The sequence below is a fragment of the Mustela nivalis genome (assembly GCF_964662115.1).
Source record: "Mustela nivalis genome assembly, chromosome: 7".
Classification (NCBI taxonomy): domain Eukaryota; kingdom Metazoa; phylum Chordata; class Mammalia; order Carnivora; family Mustelidae; genus Mustela; species Mustela nivalis.
The window spans coordinates 15,217,590-15,241,040 of NC_139026.1; the positions used below are offsets into that span (position 1 = coordinate 15,217,590).

The 23,451-nt window shown below is 49.3% G+C and overlaps 1 protein-coding gene across 1 annotated transcript in view; it reads left to right on the forward strand.

The window, feature by feature from the left end:
* The window catches only part of NUAK1 (NUAK family kinase 1), a 72,099-nt gene extending 48,932 nt beyond the window's left edge, over nucleotides 1–23,167 (forward strand). The window contains exons 3-7 of the mRNA XM_082740568.1: nucleotides 1,313–1,464; nucleotides 4,387–4,452; nucleotides 13,592–13,711; nucleotides 15,659–15,791; nucleotides 18,539–23,167. Coding sequence (XP_082596694.1) covers nucleotides 1,313–1,464; nucleotides 4,387–4,452; nucleotides 13,592–13,711; nucleotides 15,659–15,791; nucleotides 18,539–19,692 — 1,625 coding nt within the window. The 3' untranslated portion in view covers nucleotides 19,693–23,167. The remainder of the gene's footprint in view (nucleotides 1–1,312; nucleotides 1,465–4,386; nucleotides 4,453–13,591; nucleotides 13,712–15,658; nucleotides 15,792–18,538) is intronic.
* Nucleotides 23,168–23,451: the final 284 nt, after the last annotated feature.

Below are 23,451 nucleotides of genomic sequence, written 5' to 3' on the forward strand. Positions count from 1 at the left end.
ATGTATTTGAAAGTGCTATCATACAAGTATGGGGCAGCACAGTGAGAGGGAGAGGGCGGCAAATAGAAGCCATATTTGAGTTCAGTCTTGACAGGTGGGCTGGAGTTTCCCCTACAGGTAAGGCAGGTAGTAAAGGCAGAGGGAAGGAGGTGGGAAACAGCAGTGTGTATGCATGTGTGTGTGTGTGCGTGTGTGTGCGCGTGTGTGTGCGTGTGTGTGCGTGTGTGTGCATGTGTGTGTGCGCGCATTTACAGGCATTTGGGAAAACAATTTCCATGGTGGTGTGGGGGTTGGGTGGGAAGGGTCTGAGCCAGGGAACCCAGCTTGGGGTGATTGCTATGTCCTGACCTGCCACCAGGCTGTGGCATCATGGGTCTCTGTCCACGCTGGAAGCCAGAGATGAGCCCCGTCCAGTCTGGTGGGCTCAGCCAAACTGTGTGAGTCTCTTAACTTCTTCAGGCCTCAGTGTCCCCATTGTTTTTAATGGTAAAATTAATGGTATTTCTCTGAAAGTCTGTTGCAAGATCTACATGAGTCAGGACATGTCAGGTACTCAAAACCCTACAGGAGCTTGGCACCTAGTAAGGGCAAGGTAATTCTTTCCTGAATTGTCCAGAATGCACTTAGGAAGTTTTGAGTTCGCTCATTTGATAATTGCAAATGGAGCCCTTCTGTCAGCATTCTGAGTGCTGGGGAGACATCTGTGAATGAAGCAGAGCAACCCTCATGTACACTCTAGTGGGGGAGACAGACTGAACAAATACACAGAATACAGAGAATAGGGCTGGGATGGATCCACGGGTTCAAACAGGACCTGCGGGTTCATGTTTGGAACTTTGGGTTCTATTCTGAGGAGATGGAAAATCTAGAAAGATTTGAACAAAGAGGTGACAAGTCCAGCTACCCATTTTGGGTTCCGAGTAGCTTGTGAGGTCTGGGTAGCTGGTCCATATCGAAGGGTTCATAGGAGGTAGGTGTTACCATCCATTGTCCTGTTGACAGGGACCTGTTCTTGGAGGCGGGGCTCAGGACAATGATCTTGGGGAAGGGTGTGGGGCCCTCAGGAATGAGAGGCACCTTCCCCTTAAGGTTGCCGAGGTGTGTCCGGTAACAAGAGCGGTGATGTCATTGTCCACCTAGCTGGAACACTCGCCCAGCTCCTCGTCACGTGGAATGGCCTGACTTGTGTCCTGACCGGTCGCCCTTGGCCCCTGCTCAGTGACATCTCCGTTGTCCCCCCTTGCACCCTCTGGAGCCATAAGCGGGCTTGTTGGATAAACAGGGTTTTGTGTGTTGCTGTCCCCCCCCACAGTGTTTGAGAACAAAGATAAGATTGTGATCATCATGGAGTACGCAAGCAAGGGGGAGCTGTACGATTACATCAGCGAGCGGAGACGCCTCAGCGAGAGGGAGACCAGACACTTCTTCCGGCAGATCGTCTCCGCTGTGCACTATTGTCACAAGGTACGGCCGAGCCCCGCCACAGCTTTGGTCACCGATGGTTTTGATGGTCATGTGATACAGGTGATACCACAGTATACAGGTAGTATACAGGTGATAGCCATTGTTGTCTGCATGGAGAATTTATGAAATAGAAGAAAATCACCATCACCCATAATTCCGGATCCCCAGCATAACCCATGATGGACATTTTTGTTCGTTTCTTTCCCATCTCCACCTCCTAACATTTTTTTTTTTAAAGATTTATTTATTTGACAGAGAGAAATCACAAGTAGACAGAGAGGCAGCCAGAGAGAGAGAGAGAGGGAAGCAAGCTCCCTGCCGAGCAGAGAGCTCGATGCGGGACTCGATCCCAGGACCCTGAGATCATGACCTGAGCCGAAGGCAGCGGCTTAATCCACTGAGCCACCCAGGCGCCCCCTAACATTTTTTTTTAATTGAACTTCTTATTTTGAATAGTTTTAGGTGTACAGTAAAGTTTTCAAGCTGGTACAGAGTGTTCCCGTATGCCTCTCACTCGCTTTATCCTAATGGGAACAGCTTACTTTACTATAATACATTTGTTGAAACCGAGACACCAACATTCGGGTGGTGTTATTAACAAAACTCCAGTTTTTTTTTTTTAGATTTTCCCCAGTTTCTCTGCCAATGACCTTCCTCCATTTCAGGACCCAGAGTACCGCAGTACATGTATTTTTACATTTGTGTCTTGCCTTGTCACTTAGTATTTTAATCTAAACACGTTCCTATGTTACCAAAAATTCTCTGCAATTATTGGCATTGTTGGACATTTAAGGCTGGTTCCAATTTCTTTATATACTAACCTTTTCCTCTCATTTGAGTGATTCACCCGAGGGAAATTCCAGAAGTGAAGTCACTGGCTGTGAACCTTCCTGTGCTCTTGGTATCTTTCCTTGCATAGGTCACTTCCACATAGGTTCCGTACCTACACACACATTTTATCTACACACACATAATAAAGCCAGGTTAGCTTACCATTTGTTTCTTGAGGGGGAAATGAAGTACACAGCTAATTCCCAAGACGTATGTCAGCCATCGTCATTGTTCATCATGTTAGTCACGATTCCCATCGTACTTGTACTTTCCGCCAACAGTCACACCTGGAATAGTCTTTCACGTTGAGGACAATAATGACTTGAATCCAACATGGCATCCAAAATAGAGTCAAATTTCTTCGTTCAAATGATTGCAACGCGGGGCCTTCTGGTTTGCTAAATATTCCGGTTAATCAAAAGAAGCTCCGTACGTAATTAGAAGATACTACTCAAATCTCAAACCCTTTACCCATGTGAACCCTGTTGGGCTTCTCTTTGCCGACTCAAAAGGCACGGATGACTCAGATCATATGGTGCTTTGTACATTATCCTCAGGCACGCATCAGCATAAAGCTCTACAGGTCAGATTTCCATTATCTGAGGTGGGTGAACACTTGGGATTTTGTACGAATGGAGCTTTATCAAGCTCATTCCCTCTTACTCTGAAAAGTAGGAATGCAATAATATAAACCCAAACTGCTCCCAGTCTTTAAAACTGTAAACAAATCGGGGACTTTAGATTCTGTATCCTTCTTCCAAGAGCCTTGGTTTGTGCCTCTCTGAGGTCAAAACACATCCAGGAAGGTTTGCATTCGAGAAAAGAGTAGAGGGGCACCTGGGTGGCTCAGTGGCTTAAGCCTCTGCCTTTGGCTCAGGTCATGATCTCAGGGTCCTGGGATGGAGCCCCACACTGGGCTCTCTGATCAGCAGGAAGCCTGCTTCCCTCTCTCTCTCTGCCTGCCTCTCTGCCTACTTGTGATCTCTCTGTCAAATAAATAAATAAATAAAAATCTTTAAAAGAAAGAAAGAAAGGAAGAAATAAAAAAGAGTAGAAATATAGCTTTCATCTCTTCAGCCGGTGCTTTTGGAGATAGTAGGGACTGTCAAATGGAAAGGAAAAATAAACAAGAAAGCACCAGCTATAATAAACAGGCTGATCGTGAACTAAAGAAATATCGATTGAAAGGCAGAAGTGTTCTAGCCCATTGGTTTGCTCGAAAGAGCAGCTTCAATCTCAGATATCCTTTATGCGCAATGACATGGAGAACTAACTCCCTGCTACTGGTCCACTCAGCCTGAAATAGCTGGTTCTTTTCCGTTCGACCTCTGCCCATGCCCTCCCCTACCCCACTGAAAGATCACTGGGTTTTACGAAGATTTGCGTGTATCCGTTGTTACTGTGGGGTAGACCAGCAGGCTATTAGTTAATGACTCCTTTTCAGCCTCAGCGGGGCTGCTTGCCTGTCAGTGCAGGTTTGTTTCCAGACTTGCCAGAGTTTGCTAGAACAGAGAGGTCGTACGGTAGGGCAATGCCCTGCTGGGTCAGCCCTAGCCCAGCCCATCCACCTTCACCCTCGAGTCTAGCTGAGCAGAGTGGATCTTGCAGAACATCCCTCCCAACTGTTCCGGAAATGTCCATTGCGGGGGTGGGGCAGGCAGGCAGACAAGCGGGACCCGTGAACCTCACATTCTGAGTCTCCAGCAGAGAAATCTGCTGCTTCGCCGAGGAGGGCAGCACAGACAGACATTGTTCGCCCCCGCCCGTGACTCTCTTGCTTTTACGCAGTGGAATGACAGACATTCCGTCGAAGAATCCCCCTGCTGTTTTACAAGCTCTGGGGGAGAATGGATTCCAGTCATTTTCCCCTCACCACACAGCAAGTGACTAATGCTCTCCTGTCGCTGGTCGCTGGTTGGCAGGGAGCGTCATGACAGCGAGGGGAGCCCTGAAGGATGGAGGCAGAGACCACCAGGGCTGGCGCGTTTCTTTAATCTGTCAAACTTCCCCTTTGGCTCACCCGCCTGCCCCCTCTTTCTGTCTCTGGGGCCGGCCGCCCCGTTCATGTCCGCGCCTGTCTTCTCGTTGCAGAACGGCGTGGTCCACCGGGACTTGAAGCTGGAAAACATCCTGCTGGATGACAGCTGCAACATTAAGGTAAGGCTCTTGCCTGGTGGACGGATTCCCAGGGCGAGGACTCAAGGTGCCTCAGGCTGCAGCCTTGAAACCAGGAGGGTGTGGGGAGTCACCTCAGTCCAGCCCCAGTCCTCCAATTCGACCAGCATGTATCTGTCTCCAGCAACGTGCCAGACTTCCATCTTTGTGCTGGCACAAAAAAGATGATGAAAATACCATCCCTGTCCTCAGGAAGTAGTCATCACCATAAAAACCCCTACGACCGTAACATATTGCATGTTTGCCAGCTATCGCTTACTTTTAATCTTCACAACCCTATGAGGTGGGCACTGTTATTGACATCATTTTGCAGATAGGGAGAACAAGGCACAGAGAGGTTAAGTAACCAACCCGAGGTAACACAGCGGTACCTAAGTGGAGTTGGGGTTTGAGCCCAACGTGTGTCTGACTCACGAGGGTTTGAGTTGTCAGCAGGGCCCCAGGTTATGTAAGAGTTGGAACTGCCTCCCTGCCAGCCTTCTGTCACTGCGGTGCCATGCCGCCTCCTTGTCTCTCTAGACCCTCCCACCCCTCAAACCAGCCCAGGAACTGGGAAGCTGACTGTGGTGGTGTGTGCTGCTGGGAAAGGAGCATACCATCCGGTGACAGGGCTGGCTTCCACGGAGAGTGTTTTTGCTGGCTGCCGCTGGAGTTGAAGCAAACTCTCCTGGCCCACAGGGGTTCAAGCGCCTCCCACGGGGCACTCTGGATGTCCTTTTGATCACGGCTGCAAAATAAGCAAATACAGTTTCAAAATAAACGCAGCTCGTCGCATGGGTTTCATTAAGAAATGGCCTCAGTACTCCTGACACCAGGGGATCCCTGTAATTGGCCACTGGTGACGTTAGTGCCTCATCCCTGGTCCCCGGACAAGGCATGGGAATGACCTTCTGTTGTCCCCTTTCCCGGTTGCTCTTGCTCTCAGTAGAGGGGGTGCATCGCAGGGAGACTGTTCCCTTGCTCCGTGTTTGGATTCTGTTTGCGGATCATGGTGGCCGCCATTAGTCACCATTGTTTCCTTTGAGAGGCTCCTCGAAGTCACGTTGGGGATGACCTCTTGTTTTTGCCAGAGGTTGACCTCTTTCTGTGTTAGTCCATAGAATACGGAGGAAATGGTTGGTCAAAGCAGTTCTTCCTAGGATCAGGAAGTGAGAGCTCAAGGTCTCTCCCTTTCTGGATTCTTCTAGCAGGAGCACTTGGTGTCCAGTCAGAAAATTCCCTCCTGTGTGGCTTCCCCGCTGCATGCCATCAGGAGAGCCACTTCACTGTGTTCCTGCGACGTAATACGGGGGTAGCAGTCATGCTCACAGGCTTGTGTTCAGGACTAAACAAGATACCCTGTGTTTAGTTTTGTACACTGCTGAGCACTGTGTAGTGAGTCAAGATCAAGAGCGGTGGCTTTGGAGCTGGGGGGCCTGTAATCTGATTTGAATCATGGCTCTGTCCCTGACTAATGGCAGTGTTTTGGGTCAATGACTCCCCTAAGCCTCGGTTTTCTGACGTGTCCAGTAGGGATGCCAGTCCTGCCTCTGGGGGTAGTTGTCTATGGATTCATTTTCTCAGTGAATAGTTTCCTGAGCAGTTATGTGTGCCGTGCCCCGTGCCCGGGGCGCCTGGGGAGTCAAGGGCAAATGTGGGGATTTTCATATGCAGAGCACCTAGCACTCAACTCCTAGTATCCAAGGTCCCTGTGCCAGCAGTTGGTCACCAGAGAGGACACTGAACAGGGAGTCAGCTGCTGTGAAGGTGCCTGGGTCCTTGGCACCTGGCCAGGCCAGGGCTAGAGAACTGGATTCTGGTCCGAGGGGCACATTTCTAATGGTTTGTGTCATCCACCCTGGTAACTTTCTCTGCAGATTCTTCCTGCCACCTGCCCCCTGGAGCTCTCCAAATGAAATGTAGTCTTTACAAGGCCTGGAATGTGAGCCTCTGGCTTGGGGATTGGGTTCTGTGGGACAGTGTGACCTCTTGGTCCCATGATGTAGTCCCAGAAGTGATAAGGCACATAGCTTCCTATGGAGTCATAGAATTTCCCAATGGAGGAGAAGAATAGTTAGAATTCTGAAAGCAATTGTGCTGGGAACAATGGGGCAGGAGCCCTGGGGAAGGGAGCATTTGCAGGAGCAGGGGAGCAGTGGGGCAGTGGTGCGGAGCCTCCCAGCTCCCAGGACCCAGTCCTTCCATCTGCGCTCCCTGTCTGTTGTATAGATAAATAACAGATACATAGAACATTACAAAAATTGAATTTTCGGTCATTTTTTTCCCTCCTTGTCTTTTCCTTAGGACTATCTCCTCCTGGCCTTTCCCAAGGTAAAAAAAAACTCTTGGGAGCGCGTGTGCGCACACACATACACACATATGCACACGTGAACAGAAACCAAACCTTCCTTATTCCCCAACACGGATTCTTCCTTCTGCCTGTTCAAGGAATACCACTAGGACCTGAGAATCCTAGAGCTCCAAGAACATTGAGGGTCATTTTCCAGCCCCCTTGTTCAAGTGATGAAGGCCCTGTAGGTCTAGGTCACGTGCAGGGAATCAGAGTGGGCTAACTGTGTTTCTGGTTCCTTGGGGTGTGGCCCAGCGCTTGCCACACAGTAGGTACCCTTAAGTTGTTTGGGTTTGGGGTCAAGGGATGACAGCCAGGAGGAGAACTCCCATGTTTGACTTCTGGGCAAATCCTCTTTCATCATCTTACACGCACTTCCAAGAATTTTTTTTTTTAAATGCATTTCAGCTGGTGTTGATTTGCCTTCCGGCTGTATCTGCCTGGCTCTTCCTGACTCCGCATTTTGTTGGCAGCACATTTATAAAGGGCACTGGGGTGGCAAAGGCAGTGGACACATGGCCACACACCAGCCTCCGTGTTTAGGAGAACCCGTGGCATCAGCGTCTGGTCTCAGGCCGGGGAGGGGAGAGAAAGCCCACGGGAGATGGGCAGCCAGGTCCCTCTGGGAGCCCCCTCTGCTGCCTCTCTAGCAGCGGTTCCGTCTTCTGTACTCCGGGGGTGGGAGGCCTGTAAAAATGTTACTGGTTTAAACTGGTCACATGTCCTGGTACTTTGGTGTGAGCTGTGTAGCTCATTTCTCCCCTCCTCTGGGCCTGATGTTGATTTGCAAAGAGCACATCTGGCATTGGAAAGTATTTATCTGGCCAGTGTGAGAGGGTGTGGCTTCTAAAAATATTCACATAGTCTGTTGGCAGAAGGAATGAGAGCAGTGTGCTTCTTCGGGTTGCATTCCGTCCTCCGGAGAAGCCCGCTAAATCCTCAGTGGAGGAAGCCTGTGTCTACTAAAATAGACACCCAGCATAGCATTAATTTGCAATTAATAAAAATGGGCTAGATCCCCATCCCCCTCTCTGGGAGAATGCCGGCAATTCCCATAGAAGGCTCCTGTGAAAATGTCTTACGATAAGAAGAGGTCTAAGCACTGGGGTCAGCTCGCCTTCTCAAAGAGGGCTGGGAACTGGGTGAGCTCCCAGGGCTCAGCGTAGAGGGAGAGCGGGGAAAGGGCCTGTTGCTCTGATGACAATGGAATCGCCACAGCTGCAGACAAGAAAGGAGCTTTGAATGGTCCCGGCTAAGAGGAGCTAGAAATCTCCGAGGCCACTCGGGGCAGCTCGGGATATGGCCCCTGGGCTTTGATTATGTGCGTGTGAGAAGTCTGCATTCAGGAACTAATGCACTGATGGATTTGTTTGTTCATCCATCCACTTATGTATGTGTTTGTGTGCACGTGTGTGTTCATGCATACCTGCATTCACTCTTCTTCTTTTTTTTTTTTTAAGATTTTATTTATTTATCAGAGAGAGAGGGGGGGAGAGAGCAAGCACAGGCAGACAGAATGGCAGGCAGAGGCAGAGGGAGAAGCAGGCTCCCTGCTGAGCAAGGAGCCCGATGCGGGATTCGATCCCAGGACGCTGGGATCATGACCTGAGCCGAAGGCAGCTGCTTAACCCACTGAGCCACCCAGGCGTCCCCCGCATTCACTCTTCTATTCCTGCACTTGACGCAGTCAGCAAACTGTGTATCTCCTGGGGGCAGGATATACTAGACAAGAGATATTTACTAAGTTCCGACCGTGCATCTGGCCCCATGCTGAATGCTGGCCTTGAACAGTGAGCCAGACGGCCAGGTCCTTCTTGAGCTTGGAATCTCACAGTTGTCCAGCCAGCAGTAACACGTTGCCGGGAGAAGGATACGGAGGTGAGTGAGGAAGAGAAGGCACTTGCCCTCCAGTGGACTTAGAATTCTAGTTGGGGACACAAGTAGCAAACCAGGAAATATAGAACGTAATCGTCTGGTGGTGAAGAGAGTCAGTGCAGAGAGTGGAGACTGGCAGGTGCTGTTTTAGCTAAGGCGGTGAGAGAAAGCAACTTGTGTAGGACTCACACTCCTCAAACCCAGTGAGCTCTCTCTGGCTTCCTGGCTTATGCACACCTGGGTCCCTGCGCTTGGGATGCTCATCCCACTGCTCTTTGCCTGCCTCCTCCTTTCAGTCTTAGTTTGAATGCCTCTTCTTCCAGGAAGCCTTCCCTGATCCTCCTTTCTTGGCAGGGCCAGAGCGGCCCTGCTCTGTACCTCATAGTGCCCTGGGTCCTGTGTTCTGGAAGCGTTGAGCAGGAAGTGCTGCCTTTGTTAACTATAAATGCACCAAAAAGCCTCTAATGAGGCAGTGGTGATTGAACTTGGTTTTGAAGGCTGGGTAGGAGTTTGACAGAAAGAAATGTGCTGACAGCCTTCTACAGGGAAGCAGCAGCAAGCACAGGAATGGGGCACAGAGGCTGGAAAAGGAAAGTAACCTTTCCTGAGCCTCTGCTAGAAGCCAGAGTCCTGTGCCAGACCTTGCATGTGCCTTATCTCATTTGGATCCCAGAATGTTTCTAGCAGGGTGGGTCTGATGATGCCCCATTTTATGGATGGGGAGGTTTTTGCAGCTAATATTAACAATGGGGCTGACTGCAAACCTAAGGCCTTTCGACTTTAAGGCCTGGGCACCTGATAAATTCTACTCTCTACTGCTACCACCCAGACTTGCCCCAAATCTAAGAGAGCATCACACGTGGGGACGTTTTTGGTCCTTGCTTCAGTCTGCCTTACCTTGTCTGCAGGCAGCTTGCGGACAGCTGTTCCTGGGGAGGTTTCTCCCCGGGGAGGTCTCTCTGAGGGCCGATGGCCAGGCTGCCTGAGTCGTGGTGGCCAGAGTACCCACGAAGGGATGCCTGAGTCGAATGTGTGATGAGTTGTGATGGGTTACTCATTAGGGTCCTCTGAGACCCTGCTTCGTGGAGGTGCCCTCAGTTAAGAGCTTCCCCAGATCGCTTGGGGTGGTTCATTTCCCAGCTGGTGCTGAAGCTGCAGGTCCACGGACCTCAGTGGAGCAGGGAAGGATCAATTAACTGCCTGAGTTCAGTGCTGGTAAGAGGCAGGGTTGGGATTTGAACCCAGACCTTCAAACCCTGCATCCTTTATTTCTCCCATCATGCAGTGCTGCCTCTCACTCTGGGCATGCCTATTCCAGAAGTGGGGATGATAATTCCTCTGGGCTCTGGGGTGGGCACTGGCTCTTAGCGAACCATTGTTAAGCAGACCAACCCACCAGCAGTGTCGTAACGGCTGTCATCTAGAGCCAGCTGGCATGGGAGCCGTTACAAGGGCCCTTCATGCCTCTTCTTCAGTCTCCACACAGCTTTCGGAGTTGGGTTCTATGATTATTCCCACCTTGCAGATGAGGAGACCCAGTGGCGTAGCAGGGCCCGCCCATCACCCAGTAGGGCCAACCCGGAGGCTAGCCCCAGGTTCTTCTGATCTGTCTAGTCTGCGGCACTTCCCCTCAGACCCTGCAAATGGCCATCAGTCTGTCACTCACTACCGACCTCATCAGTATTTTCCCCCAGCATTTACCCACCAGCAACCGGATACTTCCTTTTTCACCCGGTGAGCTCACAGCGATTATTCACAGAGATCCGATATTAAACCCCCTTTAGGTACTACGTAGACGTGGATATTTATCCTTCCGCGTCTGGTTCGCTTCACTTAGCTCTGGTCTCCAAGGTGCTTCTGTGTTGTAGGGAGGCTCATTGTTTGGACGAGTGAATAATGACTTCCTACTTTCTAACTCTGATGTTTATCCAGCAACGCACACCTCTAGAGCAGCTTGGTAATACCAAAAACTCCAAAAATTAAGGACCTGAGAGTTGGCTTCTCAGATTCCTTTCCAGAGCCCAGGCTGAATGGGATATCAGCCTAGTGTGGGGACATAATTTGGAGCCCATAATGGGCAGGGGTACAGTCCCATCACCAGCAAAAATGTGGAGTCGTTAGCTTTCTCCAGAGGTTACCCATGTGTCAGCAGTGTAAGACTTTCATTCAGTTGTTTTTGCCTTACTATGTTTAAAATCACTGTTTCCCAAATTTCAGCTTTGTTCAAATTTCCCAAATTTCTTTTCTTTCACTCTCTTCCTGGCTTTTGCCTTTTCCCTCAAATCTTCTGTGCTCTTTTACTCAAATGTTTTTATTTAGCTCAGTTCGCTTCTAAAAAGTATATTTATTTGAGAAAGAAGCCTTAAAATAATTACCTGAAATGGAAAAACCAGTGTTGTTTTGAGTATTGCGAGGTTGATAAAGCTACTAATATGGATTTAAGGGCGAGAAGCAAAGATTTCTCGAGCCCCAACTCTGTGCCAGTGACGGTTCTAAGCATTTTACATACTTTTCATCGTTTAATTTTCACTACGACACTGTGGAGGTCAGTCCTCTTCCTCCTCCCACTTTGCAGATGAGAAGCTGAGGCTTTGAGAAGTTTTATAAGCAGTGGCCATTGCTGTGCTTCTGGTCGACGGCGGCTCCCTATGGCGTGAAATCTTAGAGCTGCTGCCCGAGTTTAGGTGGTTCAAGGTTTGAGAACTGTGTGTGTGTGTTGATTAATACTCCTTTTCCGTTGAAGTGCCGAGAACACAGACTAATCTACATTTCTATTAATCTTCTGTCAGCGGCAATGACAGTTTTACTGGGAGAGGCTGATAAACATCAGTTTGTGGGGACTGGATTGGGCCCTAACACAAACACCCTTCTCAGGACGGATGCAGAGAGCAAGGCGCCCGGACTGGGAGCACTCCGGGGTGATCGTGTGTGTGCAGGGATCCGCACGCTACGGCGGTGGGCACCTTTCACAGGTGCATGTATTTGGAAGCCGTGGACACTGGCGGTGGGAAGGGGAAGTCTCCCCCAACCCCCACCCCGTACTCTGCTGGGGCCTGGCCTTGGCTCTGCTCACTGAGGACAAAGCCCTGGGGTGTGCTCTGGGGCTGCTGTGGCCTTCCATTCCTTTTCTGATGGACGGGGCACACTTCATAAGCTTCTAACCAACTTCCTGCAAGCGAATCAGAGGCCTTGATAAGAAAGTGGAATTCAGGGCAATTAAATGCAATCTGAGCCTGGAGAACGCGTTTTCTGAAGGCAGTTCTACACCAGCTGCTTTCAATGGCATTCCATTCATTCATTCAGGGGCGACTTTTAGAAAATAGGCTTATTCTGGGGCTGCATTCAGAACAGAGTCTCAGCGCCACTGGGGCTGGGCTGCTCTCTGGGCATGTGAATTGCTCAGCCTATTTATAAGCCTCCAGTGGAAATCCGGTCAGAGAATGGCAGAAGCCTGCAGCGGCTCATCTCGGGAGGCTGGAATGAAGGTTTGGAGGTGCGGCTTTGTGTTGCTACCTGCTAGCCAGATCTCCTGAGACGCTTCCCCACATCTCCCGAAACCCCACTTTCTTGATCTGCCTAAAAAATTGCAGCAAAATAGCCAGAGCATGAAATTTGCCATTCGAACCATGTTTAGTGCTACCGTTCAGTGGCGTGATGTATGCTCGCGTTGTCTGTAAATGGGCTTGGATTCGAAAGGGTGAGTTGCTCAGAGCAGTGCCTGGTAATTGGAAGTTGTTCCATACGTGGGGACCAAGTTTCTTCTTCTTCTGCATATTCTATTCGTTGTCTTGTGCTTTTCAAAATATTTTGAGTGACAAGTATTTCTTGGGTTGGAGGCAGGTATGAAGTCGTGGATAAAACATAGATGAGGGAAATGTGGAACGTGCCACTGCTTCAGGGGACTCAGAGTCAGATGGACAAGGAGAATTTATTCTTTATATATATGTGCGTGTGTATCTATATGTATGCATATGTATTGATATATGCTCCATATGTGTATATGTACATACATAGCGTGACACGTGTCTGTGTGACATGTATATATGTGATTCTATGTGCTTATGCACCTATGCACTCACGCACATGCTCACACAGGGAAAAGTGCTGCCATAAAGGATAGTGACTAAAACACTTCAAGAATCCAGGAGAGAAGAGAGTGATTGCACAGAGAAAGAGGGCTAGGCAGAGCGTTCATACAGAATTTGAAGACTTAACAGATTAATATTCATGGTGTCATCTTGAGTGATTGATTCCTCCCTACCCCGCACTAATCCTGTGATCCAGAACAGGAAAGGATCCCGGGTTCCCATTTTCTGGCTAAACTGAGGCTCAGAGTACCTAAGGGACCTGTCCTATGTCACACAGATGGCTAGTGGCAGAGTTTGGGCTGATATCTGGTGACTCAAAAACTAGCACGCTGGGTCTGTTTTACCTAGGGTCATGAAGTTGGCAGAATGGAATTCTTGGTAGAGTGGGGGTGGAGGAGGAGGGGGTCGAATTAGTGGCACTGGCCACAGTTTTCCAGAGTCACTGGGGGTACGATGTGATTTTAGGGGGACTGTTTCCAGATTAATAATTGTGTGTTGTCCTGTGCATCGGAAACGTCAAGCCTGTGATTCTGTGGATGTTTCTCAGAGCAGGTCTAAACCGAAGGTCAGGTCCCTGCAGAGAGCAGTTTGGAGTAACTAAGAGAAGGTGTAGGGTGCAGATCCAGCAGACTCTGTTGTGATGCTAAGGGCTGCAGCTGGGAGTCACTGGTCTGGTCCTGTGGGCTGGTTCTTTGATGGAAACTGAGGACCGGAGAAAAAATGGTGACCCAGCTGGCAGACCCACATAGGTGCTCTAGTGCTCAGATGATTCAAGGTAGGTGCCCCCGGAACGCTAACCGGCCTCTCTGGGTCTTTCTTTTCTTTGTAGATTGCCGACTTCGGGCTTTCCAACCTGTACCAGAAGGACAAGTTTTTGCAAACCTTTTGCGGGAGCCCACTCTACGCTTCTCCTGAGATTGTCAATGGGAGGCCTTACCGGGGGCCTGAGGTGAGCAAGTTGCTGGGGTGTATGGGGGTGTGGGCAGGGGAGGAAAGGTAGCATGGATGGCAGGAACTGGATGTAAGAAATACTTCAAACAAACAAAAAAAACAAGCAAGCGAAGAAAGTTTTTCCTCATATGATTATAAAAGCCACAATATAGATATCTGGGAGGAAATTTGAAAAATCTAGAGAATAAAGTTACCTGCAGTCTCCCCTACAAGAGATAACCACTTAATATTTTTGCAACTTCTCTTTTATACTTTTTTCCAGTATTGATCTCTTACATTTCAAAAAATAATAGCAATCATTATATATACATGTATACATACATGCGTGTGGCCTTTTACTGACTTAAAATTATATTCTGACATATTTTGAATATGTTATTATTAAAAACGTGGTTTTGGAGGATGATATAATCTTGTATTGTATGAATATACATTAGTTTAATCACTTCCGATCGTTTTTAGTTTTTCCCTATTAGAACAAACCAAAGAGTCAAGCAAAAAACCCCCCTAACTTTGCAATGAGTATCTTTTTGTATATATCTTTGACAGCATGTATCTTCAATTAAGGAAATACAGGGTTTTTTTTTTTTTAAAGATTTATTCATTTATTTTAGAGAGAGCGAGCATGAGTGGGAGGGGCAAAGGGAGAGGGAGAGAAAGAATCCCAAGCTGACTCGGAGCTGAGCGCAGAGCCCAATGCGGGACGTGACCTCACGACCCATGAGATCATGATTTGAGCCGGAGCCAAGAGGCCCAGCTCAACCGACTGCGAGGTTCCACTAAGGAAATACAGTTTTAATCACACCTTCTAATGCATGAGAAACGCATTTCTTTATATGCCTAAAGCTCTCGGGCCACGGTAAGAGATGTGTATGTGAAAATGCTATTTTGAAAATGGATGAGTTGCAAGTCATTACTCTCTTTGAAAGGATGGTTCTCTTTACAGAGAGAGGCCTCCACTCCTTATCTCCTTTAACTAGCAGCAGCTCGGTAGGTGGAAATGTCTCCCTCCAAATATTTATCTGTTGGACAGTGTTGGAAGGCAGGGCTGGAGGGGGAAGAGAAGGATGCCAATGGGCTCTACCAGTTGCAGTGAAGAGAAAGTCTTTCTAAAATAAGAATGTACGGGAGGAATATCGGATTCAATTTATAAAACTCTAGAAACTTGACACTGTCCATTCATCATAGGTAATGAATGTTTCTTTGATCTTTGATGATCTCTTTCTGGGATTCTAAGCCTGCGGCCTGTGATCTGGCTAGCAAGCATGTCTTATCTGGCCCCGTTTAGTCTTTCTAAAAGAAACTGGACAAAGCATTCAATAATTGGGAAATTTCGCATACAAGTCTGGTTTCTGACTTCCCGAAAGGATCTGGCAGTGCTGGGTCTACACTACGGTGTGGCAGCCGTTAGTTGAGGGGAGGCTGCCGCTGTCGGGGGGGTCCGTGCACTCCCACCTTGTACCTCACATTCTCTCTTGCTTTGTTCATCCTGGTTGCAGGCCTGGCTCTTGTCAGCATTTGAGTTGGCAGCCCCTGATTCATTTGAAGAAGGTGCTGGAAGGCCCTGGTGCCTGGGTTTGGAGTGAACAGTCCCGTGTCCCAGTCTGGCACCCACCCTGGCAACACAGAGGGGCTCTGGAGAAATCATTTAGCCCTCGTGTGCCTCAGATGGGTCTGTCAAATGAGGCCAAAAATAATCCAGGCCCTCCCTGTTTCATAACATCATCCTGAGGATTTAAGGAGATAATCTTTTTAGCCCTTCTACAGATTGGGACTCCTGGTCTCTGAGATGGGAAGGTCAGGCTCTGCCGCAGCCCACAACTGCTCCACATATCAGTTGTCAGGCTTCGGAAGGGGGGAACCCATCTGCCACGCGCTAAATTCAGTTCCTGGGGTCATTAAGGGTGGCTTCTCAGCTCCTGTATGTCCCATCTCTCTGCTCCAGGTGGACAGCTGGGCCCTGGGCGTGTTGCTTTACACTCTCGTTTACGGAACGATGCCCTTCGATGGTTTCGATCACAAAAACCTCATTCGGCAGATCAGCAGCGGAGAGTACCGGGAGCCCACGCAGCCATCAGGTGCGTGCCCTGAGAGGGTCAGTGGTTGAGCGGGAGTGGTTGGCTTACCCTCTGTAGCTCACACTTTTTTGCTTCTGTTTTAACATTTGTAAGGAGTCCCCTGCTTTTCCTCTTCTTTTTTGCTCCAGATTTTTGCCTTCTGGCAATGCTGGCTTGCTAGGCTGCTTTGCCCAAACCTTCCCAAATGGAATTTCTAGAACAAATGTCCTCTACACCAGGCAAGCCGAGAGTCCTGTGCGCTTGCTGGGTGAACCTGGGCGAGTCTTTACCATGTAGATTCAATTTCTCCACTGTAAATTCACATTTTGGAAGAGAGATCACATGAAGTCCTTTCTAGTCTGTGTGGTCATATAAACCACTGTCATTAGACCCAGTGCCATGAGGGGGACAACTGCTTTTTTTCACCACTGTGCCCCCAGCTGGGGCATGGCCCACAGGTGCTGTTGGATTATTCATTATTTATTGCTATAACAACTCGATCCCCCTCCTCCCCCACCTCCCTGGGTCAATTTGGTGGTTTAGACAACAGCTAGGTACCCTAGCTCTCCGTTCCCTGGGTTGGCTAGAACTCTTCTAGCCTTGCTTGGGTTGCTTCTACAGTGGCATCCAGATGGTGGCTGGGCTGGGTCTGACTGGGTGACAGTTGCTCAATGCTCCTCCCCATGGGCTCCCTCTCCACGAGCTGCTTCTCCAGGTCCCTCTTTCCAGGAGGCATCCTTGACTTCTTTCGTGGTGGCTCAGGGTTCTAAGATGGAGGAAGAAGAAGCTTCCGGGCCTTCTGTGCTGGACAGGCAGATAACGTCACTTCTACCCCGCTCTATGGGTCAAAGCAACCAAGATTATAAGCTCCATCTCTTGCTAGGAGAGTGTACTGTGTGGCTGAAAAGTGTGTCCACCTGGCCGTCTTTGGAAAGTACTTAACACAGACCTTCCTATATAGACACACAGCACGCATGCGTGTGCACACATACACACACACACAGCCAATTTCTCACTCTTTGCAGTAGTTACATTCCACAAAGTTGCTATGGGCATGGAATGAGTGAATACCGAGGCCACATGGTTCCTAGAGCAAATACAGGGCCCGCGCTCTGGTCACAGTGTATTGGTGTCGACTGATCAGTACATAGCCTTGTTTTACATATATTTCTGTCCAGAGACACCTCATTTAAACTATCCTGTGGACTCCTTCACATCAGACTCACACAGCCAGCAGTGCGATGGCTCGCACCTGAACGAAACCCATCTGACACATGTGTTTTCTCCGTAAGGTCCCTCATCACAGCCTTCTCGAACTTGGGAACCAGAGCTAGTGCTTTGGGCCACTTTAAAGGACAAACAAAAAGGACAAAAATGTGAAAAACATGGACAATGCAGGCTGTGAAAATTACACCTGTTTGCAGTATGAGAGTGGAAACAAGAAAGCAAGGAGGCGTCGTCTCCTTCGACCTTGGCGGGGAGCATACGTGCATGCTGGCGGTGACTCGGACTTTTTGCCACTTTGCAAATGGACATAAATGACAGGGAGAGTGCCCACACATTGATTTGGGGGTATAAATACATTTTAGTGAGCGGGAGAATTTATAATACAGAATCCTATGAATAATGAACACATACGCATATAGATAGGTAGGCAATTAGATGTGTGTGTGTGTGTGTGTGTGTGTGTGTGTATATATATATATATATATTTTTTTTTTTTTTTTTTTGAGACATTTCAGGTGACTCACCTGGTACCAACACAGCTCCTGGCACATTGCAGGAATCTAGAAAATATTTACTGAACGATTAAAGGAGCATCCTGTTACTTTTCAGGGGCGCAGCTCACCCATGGTCGCATTGCCTGACCCCTGCCCGCTACTCATTAGCCCACATAAGTGGCTGAGGGGGAGGCGGCGCCTTCCCAGGATATAATTCACCTCCCGTTGGGGGAGCACAGTTTGATCTTAAAAGTCAATTTATAAGCTGTGGTGGCCTCCTCAACATCCCTTCGGGGCTTTCCCCTAGTTCTCTGGCAGCAAAAACGTGTACATGGAATGTCTAGGCTGTAAGCAGATAGCGGGTCTAGATGAGCTGTGTGAGCTGATGGCTCGGTAGGCTGCGGAGTATGTCAAAGAGGGGGAGGAGGTGAGCTCACTGGGCATGGGTTTCAGGACTTGGCCAAGGCTCAGGGTCAGGCCAGCCTTGAGAATGGCCCCTCGCACTGCCCACATGTGCCAACCTTCTCGTTTTGCCTCTTTGACAAAGAGCTTCGCTCTCACCGTCTCAGCCCTAGATGTCCTTTTCATGCCGACACACTTTCCCCATGACCTTGAGCACTGCGTGTTTATACGAGACCACCTCACAGGCCTATAGAAAAGCCAAGGTCATCTCCCCCTGTTTTCCCTTTTGGTAAAATGATATCCACTGAAGAAATGGTGGGGCCCTGCTTGGGGTCGGGTCTGGAATCTGCTCCAGTTACCTAGCCTTCCCCATTTAAGGAAGATCTGAGTTGACGGAGAGCTCGGTAGTTCTAGGACATTCCTTTGCATGGAGAAACATGCCAGAGGGTGACCATGCCCTAGCCTGTGGTTCCATGTCCTGATGATGCTTTCCGGGGACGGTCCGGAAGACTTTGGCTCCTGCTCCCTGGGGTGGCAGGACCAGGTCTCCCACTTGCTTGAGCACGTCACCCCACGCCAGCAGCGTCAGCCCCATCGAGGCCAAAGGCTTGCGTGATGCATCATTCTCTTTCTCTTGTGCTGCAGATGCCCGAGGCCTCATTCGGTGGATGCTGATGGTGAACCCCGATCGCCGGGCCACCATCGAGGACATCGCCAACCACTGGTGGGTGAACTGGGGCTACAAGAGCAGCGTCTGTGACTGCGATGCGCTCCCCAACTCCGAGTCGCCGCTCTTGGCTCGCATCATCGACTGGCACCACCGTTCCACGGGGCTGCAGGCCGAGGCCGAGGCCAAGATCAAGGGCCTGGCCAAGCCCGGGGCCTCCGAGGTCATGCTGGAACGGCAGCGGTCCCTGAAAAAGTCCAAGAAAGAGAACGATTTTGCCCAGTCTGGCCAGGACTCGGTGCCCGAGAGCCCATCCAAGCTGAGTTCCAAGAGGCCCAAAGGGATCCTGAAGAAACGGAGCAACAGCGAACACCGCTCCCACAGCACCGGCTTCATCGAGGGTGTCGTGGGCCCTGCCTTACCCTCGGCTTTCAAGATGGAGCCCGACTTGGGACGGACCGCTGTGCCCCTCCCAAGCTCCCCCGAGGCGGAGGGGCCGGGCAAGCTCAGCCCCAAGCAGTCGTCCACGATGCCCAAGAAGGGCATCTTGAAGAAGACCCAGCAGAGAGAGTCGGGTTACTACTCATCGCCAGAGCGCAGTGAGTCTTCAGAGCTGTTGGACGGGAACGATGGGCTGGGCAGTGGCCTGCCTTCCCCCAGTCCCCCGGACCCTGCCAGGGGGACGTCCCATGGCCTCTCCTGCCGCAGGAAGGGCATCTTGAAACACAGCAGCAAGTACTCAGCAGGGACCATGGACCCGGCCCTCGTCAGCCCTGAAATGCCCACACTGGAATCCTTGCTGGAGCCCGGCGTCCCCGCCGAGGGCCTCTCCCGGAGCTACAGCCGGCCCTCCAGCGTCATCAGTGACGACAGCGTCCTGTCCAGCGACTCCTTTGACTTGCTCGATTTGCAGGAGAATCGCCCTGCCCGCCAGCGTATCCGTAGCTGCGTCTCTGCTGAGAACTTCCTCCAGATCCAGGACTTTGAGGGGCTCCAGAACCGGCCCCGACCCCAGTACCTGAAGCGGTACCGGAACCGACTGGGAGACAGCAGCTTCTCCCTCCTCATGGACATGGACGATGTGACTCAGGTCTACAAGAAAGCTCTGGAGATCTGCAGCAAGCTTAACTAGCTCCCCAGGGTGTGGGGCTGGGTGGTGGGTGGGTTTGGGGGAGCCGTGGGAGCGATGACTTGTGCTAGTGAGCTGGTTACCTCTTTGCTGGCCGTGACAATAGACTGAAGAAGGATCGGTGCCGTCTTGGTTGGCCCAGTTTGCAGCCTTGAGCCAGCACCTGAAAGGGAGAAGTGGGCTGTCTGCCAGTCCTGCCCACTGCCAGTCAGATTTTAGGTCCTAATTGGCATTTACTTTGTGGCACTTCCTAGAGGACCAGCTGTCCAGGCGAGGTGGTATTGGCCAGCACTAAGAGGGAGGGGGGGAGGAAGCATATGGGAGAGGGAACATACACCTAAAAGTTGTCCAAATACTCCTGGAGGAAAGGCAAGAGAGACTGGGGCCATCTGCCTGGGGTGAGCTCAGACCTTGCTTCTTCCCTCCTCACGTGAACAGGCTTGGTCTGACTGCATGGGGTAGACAAGTAGATTTCAGCCACCTGAATCTGAATCGGTGATTGATTGGTAGTGGCTGCTGGGTGTGCTGGTGCCAGTACCCTAGGCACATGGGAAGGAGTGCTGTGATTGAATAGCAAAGGCTGCCTTGGGAATGGGAAGGGGCGCAGTAACATCCATGCCATGTGGTTGCCATCCCTGACATGGCTAAGCCCTGAAAGTGTTGGGTCGAGGCATCCTGTGGGATCTATGCTTGTCTTTCATGCCTCTAGTGAGTCCTTTGTTAATTTGCTACTCTACCTGGAATGAAAGACAGGGCCTTGGGCAGGGAGAGAATGCTCTGAACACCGCTAAGGTTTAAGAGTCAGCCCGTGGTGATTTTTGGGCTTCTTGCTGTCTTCCACTTCTTTTCCAATGTCTGCCTTGCTCTTTAGCACAACCCCCCAAGGGTGGTCAGGGAGAAGGAGGAGGATGTCAGAGATCAAAACTCTGGTGTGTAACAGAACTTGGGACCCTCTGAGGTCTTTGGGCAGGTGAATGAAAATTGGTCCACACCAGCAAGAGGGCAATTTGTCGATTTCTTTAACATCTCATTATTAACTGGAATGCTGCCTCTTGGGCTCTCACCTGCATGAATGGGATGTGATGCTGTCCACAGTCTCCAAAGGAATAACTGGCTCAACGATTTACCCTGTTTACTACTAGCAAATGGTTTTCCCATCCACCAAGTGTAGCATCCGCAGAGGCGGGCGAGTTTGCTTCTAGGGAGTTAGTGTGTAGGTGGGATATTTGGATGAGGAAAAGAAAGGTAGGTATAAGGTGCTCCCCCTGTATCTAGGGATTCTGTCATGGGTTTGAAGTCCTAGACTTTGGGGGAAAAGAAAGTTCCACCCATTCAAATAAATAAGGTGTTGAAAGAGGAGAGTGGGTTGGGAGGAAGCATATAGAAGAGGGAACATGTCCCAAGAAGCCATCCAGATGGTTCTGGAGGAGGCAGAAAAGAGGTATAGCAAGACTCTTATCATAAAAAGTAATATAACTAGGTATTTAACATCTAGACGCCCAGATTACAGGTGATAAGATGTCAGTCCCACAATGGGACATCTTCAGATACTGGGTTTGGAAGTAATGTCTCATAGGGGAATTTGAGATGACTTCAGATCCTACTGGCTATGCAAATAGAAAGGCTTGTTTCAAGATGGTCAGCCTCTACTAGCCACAAAGGCATACAAGGAGGACTAGTCTTGAGGGGTATTTTTGGGAAAACCCACAGATAGTAGTTTATAGGGAGAATGCAAAAGAATTCACCGTAAGGCACTGAGAACATTCTTTGGAGTAAAACTGCCCTAAGAAGATGGCTCCATTTCTCCCCTTGCCACCAGCTCTGGTGGTGTGGCTTGTGCATGCCTTCAGGTCCACCTGGGTGGTGTGTTATGGGAAGCTTCTCTGGTGTCTTTCATTCAATTATACCTCCTTCCTGAGCTCCAGTATAGGTTCAAAGGGAAAAAAAAAAATCTGTAGATAGCCAATTGTGTGTGTGGGAAGTGTGGGTGCATGGAGGGCATCCTGCAGCCTCCAAGCTTCCCATTCCTTGTGTCTTTTGTGTAATCTGTTCTGGACAGCCTGTATGGCCACACTGCTGGTCCCGCATGCATGGCAGCTGGCCTCGTTGGTTGCTGTCAATATGCCTAAGGTTTAACACCTACCTACTTGGTGAGATGTTTTTTTCCTTTTGCCAAGTGATTGTGTCCGTTTAGTATTTTCCATCCTTCTACAATGACACTATTAAGGAAAATCATTCTACTTCTCCCCTTTCCCCCGAAACCCCTACCCCCACATGCATGTTCTCTTTTGTCCATCAACCCAGACCGTGGATTGTGACAAAGACCGTCCTCCACTCAGAGGCAAAGGGTCTGAGTTGAGTCCTGGTGTGCTGCTAACTAGCTGGTGGCTTGAGACACCTGCAGTGTTTGGGCGGCTAAGTTTTCCCTTTAATGAGGACTGGAGGGGTGGGGTAGCCCATCTCTCAGGCCCCCTGCCTGCTTGTGACATTCTGCTAACACCTTTTGATTCTACATGCTGTGTTGACTCTGTCCTTTCAAGGAAAAACCTGGAATAGAAAAGCCCTGACATGCAGCTCCCTGCTTCCTGATTAAGTCCTATCATCCCTACCAGCCAATCCCCGAACAAGGAAGTCCTGCGTGATTCATTTCCATGGAATTACAAGTGAGAGACACTTTTATGACCCGGTGGACCAAGCGGGAGATTCCATGTCAGCTCTCCTGGTCCTTTCCTGGCCTCTGTTGGCCTTGCCATGTCTTAGTTTACACATTTGCCAAAGGAGTAGAGTTATACTTCTTTTTACAGGTAAATTTTAAGGCATGATCAGTTTTCAGGAAGTGCTTCAAGACCCTAGGCGAAATGAAAATGCTAAGTGCTCCCTAACTTTCCATCCCTGTTATAAGGTGCTGCTTCTTCGGATGATGGGGAGCACTTTTCAGGGGGAAATTCAGGGGAGTGTCGCCCTGGCCTGCTGTCTTGAGTACAAATGTGAATGATCAACTGACTGCTTTTTGCCAAACTGGAAATGTTCTGTAGGGATTTACTGGCATGGTATCATTCCTAGAAGAAAAAAAAGAGAGAGAGAGAGAGAAACTTGACTGCACATTTTTTTTTTTTAAATCCGTGTTGTGACTTTTATTTAATTTCTATTTTTTTTGTTTTGGTAATAAAAAGTTGACTTTTTTTATTTGAATTTGTCTTTTTTTATTTATTGGTCTGAAAGGCATTTCAAAGGTATTATAATAATATATTGGTGTAATTTAATTGGTGCAACATGCTTTATGGCTCCAGTCAAAATTGGTTTTTGTTCATTTGATTGGTTTGAGCCCAGAACAGCCTACAGGGGGAAAAATGCTGGATAACAACCCAAAGTGTTTGTATTTTCATTGGAAATTGACTTTTGTTTTGTTTTTCTTTTTTTTTGTTGTTTGTTTGTTTCCATTTTTATTTTTAAATTAAATAAATTGCAATGAACTGAACCGAACTGGGACCTTGTTTCTTTATTTGGTTGATTTCCTCTTACTTAATCAAGTAAGTGACAGAACGCGTTTATGTAGCAGAAACCCACCCAAGCTAGTTTATACACAAAGGGGGAATTTATTTGAAGTTTTTGGAAAAAGAAATGCAGCTAGCGGTGCAGCTGGAACCAGAACTGGAGAAGGCAGAGCCGAGGGAACTACAGGCCCTTTTTCCTGCTCCTCTTCGCACACTGGCTTTCCTCTCTTCCTCCTCTTGTAGCCTAGCTTTCTCCCTGATTTTATGA